The 6,721-nt window shown below is 35.2% G+C and overlaps 1 protein-coding gene across 1 annotated transcript; it reads right to left on the bottom strand.

The window, feature by feature from the left end:
- Window positions 1-360: 360 nt before the first annotated feature.
- Window positions 361-1,323, bottom strand: LOC103107643 (olfactory receptor 2M3-like). The gene has a single exon (XM_007516452.2). The coding sequence runs from the start codon at window positions 1,312-1,314 to the stop codon at window positions 361-363; it is 954 nt and encodes a 317-aa protein (XP_007516514.2). The 5' UTR covers window positions 1,315-1,323.
- Window positions 1,324-6,721: the final 5,398 nt, after the last annotated feature.

The raw sequence follows: 6,721 nt of genomic DNA, 5'->3' as shown, positions 1-6,721 counted from the left end.
TAAATCCAAAGTATGATATAAGGCTTATGAGAATTTTTGGTTGGCTATACAAAAACATCTACATATTAAAAGATATACAGAGTATTTATCAGTGACCAGTAGTATGTTATGATGGTTAAATACCTCTTATTTATTAACTGGATTTATGTAAACAAAGTATGCATTCCCTTGCAACAAATATGTACTTGTAGTCATAATTTGAATTTACCACAAATGAGAAATATTTCAAGAAGCATGAAGACAGTTTTTCAGTATGTATATCTTATGCGCTGCCTATTTTTTTTCAGAACAACAAATGGTAAATATTGGTTACAGAACTGATTGGTTAAATACAAAAAAAAATGAGCACAAAATAAAGTATTAAAACAATGTAATTTGTTCTCTAGTCTTGCCCTTCCATAACACTTTCATGAATGCTCTGGCCACTTCCTTGTTGCGCAGACTGTAGATGAGGGGGTTCAGCATAGGAGTGAGGATAGTGTAGAAGGCTGAAACCATCCTGTCCTGGGAGGGGGAACGATCAGAAATAGGCCGCATGTAGATGAACATGGCAGCTCCATAGTACATTCCCACAACCATGAGGTGGGAGGAACAGGTGGCAAAAGCTTTGCGGCGACCCTCCCCAGCGGCCATGTGAATGACAGCCAGGATAACACGTACATAGGAAGCAATGATGACTGCTACAGGGAAGAGGAGCATAATGACACAACAAATAAACATTAATCTTTCAAATAATAATGTGTCACTGCATGAGACAGTGAGAAGGGCAGTGGTGTCACAGAAAAAGTGTGGTATTTCCCGTGCACCACAATAGGAAAAGGACATGACAACTGAAATGACAATTGTACCATCAAAGCAGCCCACAGCCCAGGAAGAGGCTACCACTAGACCACATATTCTCTGGCTCATGAGAACTGAGTATCTTAGTGGGTGGCAAATAGCAACATAGCGGTCATAGGCCATTGCTGCCAACAGGAAACATTCAGCTCCAAGCAGAGACACATAGAAGAATATCTGGGTTCCACAGCCACTCAGAGAGATAGATTTCCTACCAGACAGGTAGTTGAAGGCCATCTTTGGTACAATGGTGGAGATCAGAGTGAGGTCCATAAGAGACAGTTGACTGAGGAGAAAGTACATGGGGGTGTGAAGTTGGGTGTCCAGGTAAATAAGAAGAATCATGACAGTGTTTCCCATAAAGGCCACTGTGAAGATGCCCAAGACCAGAGAGAAGAGGAAGATGTGGATGGGACTGTGGCTGAAGATTCCCAGCAGGATGAAGTCCAAATTAAGTGTTTGATTCTCCCATGCCATTATGAATAATTTTACTGCATAGAATACAGCATGAGAAATAGTCAGTAATATGGTCTAGAGATACAATGGCTTTCAACCTAGATCAGCATACATACAATATTATTTACCTGTGGACAAGATTATGTTTCTTGGTGTTCAGAATTTAATTTTAAAGCTAGAGATATTGAATCTTATTTGGGCTTGATTTAACTTGCCAGCATATAGCACATTGCTAACATAGACTTGCAAAAGGCATACAATTCAGTTTTTACAAGCATGTCAATTAAAGTACAGTGTGGATTATCCCTATAAAATTTACTAAGTAATATGAGATTCTTGATTTCTTAACATATCAAAGTATAATAACAATTAAGCTGTTTTCTATGGTTTAGAAGGGCACAAACATGTCCAAGTAGAAACATGATAGGGTTAATCAGATGCCAAGCAAACCAAAAGCTGATAAATTATCAACTGAAAAGTCCTTCTAGCTTCCAGAGACATAATTTACTAATAGCATGTCTACATGTATACAATCCTTGGTTCAACTAAGGCACTATTTATGCTGGAGTAGCATTCTGGCCTTTCTAAATAAATAGATAAATAAACAGGCCTATTTTTAAGTCATTAAATAATACAATTGTTAGAAATGGTAAGTTATGGAAAAAGTATCTCTTCACAATAGGACATCTCTCACTCCACCATAAAAGCAGTGAGATATCCTGGTATCCAGTCGTTTTACTGGAGTAGCAGGCTATAGCATATAGCAAGAACATATCAAATACCTGAAATAATTTATCTTGACCTTAGACAGCTAGTTTCTCCAAATCTTTTTTTAACTGTAAATTTTGATATACATTCTGCTATTTACTGTAGGATATTAAGACTATGTGAGATGGCATATATAATATGTGAACACAACCTGGAATATATTTTGTATTACATAAGAATTTTAGAATAAATAAGTACTGAAGCTAAGAGAAATTTTATTTTTACATTATGCTAGTTAGCTAAAGTTAACTTCTACTATTTCCTTAGCAAATTCTATCGGGAACTTGTTCGACCTCAAAGTTGTATATTCTTAATTTTGTATTTACATGCACACCCACTATTTTTCTTCTGTGAACCTAATCAAGAGTCAAATCACTTACTTGTTTACAGGAGTAACTACAAATTTGTACCTGATATATAATTCTGTACTTTGGAAAAGAAAATTTCCATATAGTTTTGTCATACTCATAAAAATAATCTATTTGGAAATATATATACAATTTGGATGTCATATTGTGACTGAAGAGATGACTCAGCAAGGAGAGTACTCAACTTCACTGCCATTGCATATGTCAGCAGAGAACTCTGTTCCTCTCTAGCGACTTCTCCGCCTCTTTGCAAAGCTTAAAGAAAGAAAATTATATTATGCATTTTCTCCTGTTTTTCTCTTATTAATGTGTGGGGAAAACAATCATGTTAATCTCATACCCTTTAAAATGATTCATATGCTGTTAATTTTTTAATAATTAAGCTTATCATAAAAGTAAGTGTAGAAAATATTTGAGATTAGGGCCAGGCAGTGACACAACTGTTTGAACGCATATGTTACAATGTGAAAGGACCTGGGTTTGAGCCCTGGGTCTCCACCTGTAGGAGAAAAGCTTTGCAAGTGATGAAGCAGGGCTGTCTCTCTTCCTCTCTCTATCTCTACTTCTTGATTTCTATCTCATCAAATAAATAAAGATAACAAAAATTAAAAATTACAATAAAATAAAATGGGATTAATATCACTAATTTTTCAATACATTTTAAAGTACATAACGTATAATTTACTATCTAATGCAGGACATTTATATCTCTGATAGAATTAATTTTAGTTGATTATTCTATCAGTATCATACTACTTTTTGTTGGGATTTTTTTCATTAGTATGTATGAAGGTAGAGGTTATGTTAACTATTTGGTGAATCCAGTCAGATTTATTACAGAAATTCTTGTTTTTCAATGTGGTTCAGATGATTTTTTTTTTTTTTTTTTGGCCTCTAAGGTTATTGCTGGGACTCGGTGTCTACACTACAAGTCTACTGCCCCTTGTGGTCATATTTTTTCAGTTTTATTGGATAGGACAGAGAGAAATTGAGAAGGGAGGGAAGGATAGAGAGGAAAAAAGATAGACACCTGCATACCTGCTGTGTGGGGAACCGGGGGCTGGAACCCGGATCCTTGGGCTTCATACTATGTGCATTTTACCCAGTGTACCACCGCCTTGACCCCGGTTCAGATGACTTTGTTTCTAACAATTCCCTCTCTACAAAGAAGATGTCTGGTTTTGGAATTTTATGTTATGTTTTGATATGGGTTATTGAGTTAATCTATAGCTATGAATCAATTGTTTCTCTAGGGTCCAAACCAACCCCCAAACCAGTAGTCTGAAATTTATCCCATCAAATCTTTGACTATTTTGTGTGTGATAATTATCTTCTGACTATATATGCTTGTAGATAGAAGAAATGAAAGGATAAGCTTTAGTGTGTAGTTTTTTCACTAAAGATTTTTTTCTTTTGCTATATTCTGGGTGGGTTTGAAGAAATTACATATCATGTTGAGATAAGCCAGAGGAGAAAGAATATTGAATGATTTCACTCATAAATGGAATTTTAGAAACAAGAAAAGGGAAAGTATGAGGTGAAACTTAAAACTAAATGTGGTCCACCTCTCTAGTGCCAAGAATTCTAAATGGAAGAAGCACAAGGGAGTTGAGAGGATGATAGGGACCCTGTGCATGATAGTAAACTTCAGTTGGTGGTAGGTAGTATACACATACTATGAAGAGATAGGAAACTGTGCTCATGTGACAACACCTGTCTTGCAAATAATTTCCCCCAATAAAATGTCTTAAAGGGGAAAAGATGATTCACTTAATCTCCAAGAGAAGGAGATTTTTTTTTCTTCCATTCTAAGAAGTTTCAAAGTACTCTCTGAAACAGTATATGAGAAATATTTACTCAACTCCATTCAAATATTTGGACTGGAGCTTTGTTTTTATTTATCACCCAATTTCTTTTTTTTCATTTCATATTTTTATAAGTTAATAGGAATGTATCTTAACACCATTCATGCCACCAAAGGTCTGTGTCCCTACTCCTACCTCCCTATCATGGAACTGAAAATCTACCCACCCTCTCCCCTCCCAGATATTTTTACTTTGGGGTAATACTCCAATTTCACTAAGTTTCTATCAATATTCTCTCACACTAATATTTTATAGCACCTGTAATCTTTAATCATCTGTTACCATCACTATTTACATTTGCATTTACAATATACAGAATTTAGTCTACATCTGGACCCAAGTTCGAGCACCTGGTCTCTACCTGCAGGGTGAAAGCTTTGCGAGCAGTAAAGCAGGCCTGCAGTGTCTCTCTGTCTCTCTTTCTCTCTATATCCTCTCTCCCTCTTGATTTCTGACTGTCTCTATCTAATAAATAAATCAATAGAGATAAAAAACAAATAAAAAAAGAAATTTCTCACATTTATAATTGTTATGTAACAACTACTATTGTGAGAGCAACTAGGACACACAGTATTTTTTAGATTCATTTCAGATATTTTATTGATACATTCATACATGTGTATATATGTAAATGCTTATATGTATATGCATGTGTATTATGTATTATGTATTCAGAGAGAACAACAGATCCAAATATATCCTTTAAGACATGATGTATAGCATTTTGTGGCTATAAAGAATGTGTAATAGTTTTCTCAAAAGATTATCATTCTGTTATATATGATGTTCAATTTGTTTTGATTTTTCATTTGCCTTTCCTAATGTTACTTGGTATCAATGAACAAACCAGGTTTCATACATTCAAGGCATGTATTATACCCCTGAATCACCTCCCCAGCTCACTTAAGAAAATTATTAATTCAATAAATTACTATTAAATCTTCATCGCATGAAATAAAGATCTACTTATGAAATGAAAGAGTAATAGTATGGGATAGTCGCAGTTACAAGTACTTTTAAAATGGGGTGGGGTATAGCATAATGGTTATGCAAAGCTACACCAATAAAACTATAACAAAGTAGTTATTTTCTATGCTTTTATCTCTCTACTATAGGTTAAAAGGAAAAATGAAGAAAGTGGATCTGGTACAGGAAAGAAAGAGCACTATTATCTTAGTAAAGACTATGTACAGAAGAATATTAAAAGATGGGATATTAAAGGAAAAATATATTGGCGTTGGAGAGAAATTAAAAAATAATAAATAAGAAAAAAAACATGAGGCAAGAGGGAACTGATTAAATGTATATTGAGAGTGGACATTGATGCATCTGGTAAAGTCCACATGTTACCATGAGGGAGGACCCAGATTAAAACCCCAAGCCCACATCTACAAAAGCAAGCTTCACAAGTGGTGCAGAAGTGGTGCAGGTTTCTCTCCATCCCTCTCTACCCCTCTTCCCTCTTATTTTCTGTTTCTATAATAACAAAACTAAATGCATGTTGGAATCACAAATGCCAAATGTTGGTTCTTGATATTCTTTATTCTGGGGGTAATAAATCATGCTCCCACCTCCAGACAAGCACACACAATATAGTCATTATGTTAAAGATGTTATAAATCACATGCAAGGCACAGGCAATGATGTATCTGGTTGAATGTTACAATGTGAAAGTACCTCGGTTCAAATCCCTAATCCCCACCAGCACCAGCCAGGGGCAGGGGGAGAGGGAGAGCTTCATGAGAAGTAAAGCAATCTCTCTCTCTCTCTCTCTCTCTCTCTCTCTCTCTCTCTCTCAAACTCCCTCTCAATCTACCTCTTCCCTACCTCTCAATTTCTGTCTCCATCCAGAACAAATAGATAAGTTTGGAAAATATTTTTAAATGGCACACAAATTTAGGCTTGCCTCCCTTAGAAGTTTCAAGTCATTTTTCAAAAAAAATAAGATTCCTACTACCATTTTAAAAAACACACCAGTGTTACCAAAGATAAAAAAAAAAAACTTGTGCTTTCATTGGTACTCCCACATATTTAAAGCCAAAGTAATTTTGATTATTCAGTTACCCATCATACAAATTTTAATTTTTTACCTGGGCATCATTATTTTGGATCACTATCCTTCTTAACAGCATTTATGACTCAAATTACAGACAAAGGGTATAAGTGGGAATTGAGAGTCTTTTACAAGCATCTGTCTCAAAGAGATGAAAAATTGTACCCATGTGACAATGACTGTAAATCATTATACCCCCAATAAAGAGACTTGAAGAAAATAAATAAAACAGCCTTACCATCTCCTTATTGATCTCATTTGTGAATACAAGGACAAAGTCACGAAGCCCCTGTTTCAAGTCATCTGTTTTCCTGCACCCAATATTTATAGAACCCAAAGATTTGTAAATATGAGTTTGTATGTCATGCAGGAGA

Source organism: Erinaceus europaeus, chromosome 2 (assembly GCF_950295315.1).
Source record: "Erinaceus europaeus chromosome 2, mEriEur2.1, whole genome shotgun sequence".
NCBI lineage: Eukaryota > Metazoa > Chordata > Mammalia > Eulipotyphla > Erinaceidae > Erinaceus > Erinaceus europaeus.
Note: the sequence above shows the minus strand (reverse complement) of the source record. Positions and strands in the feature narration are given on the sequence as shown.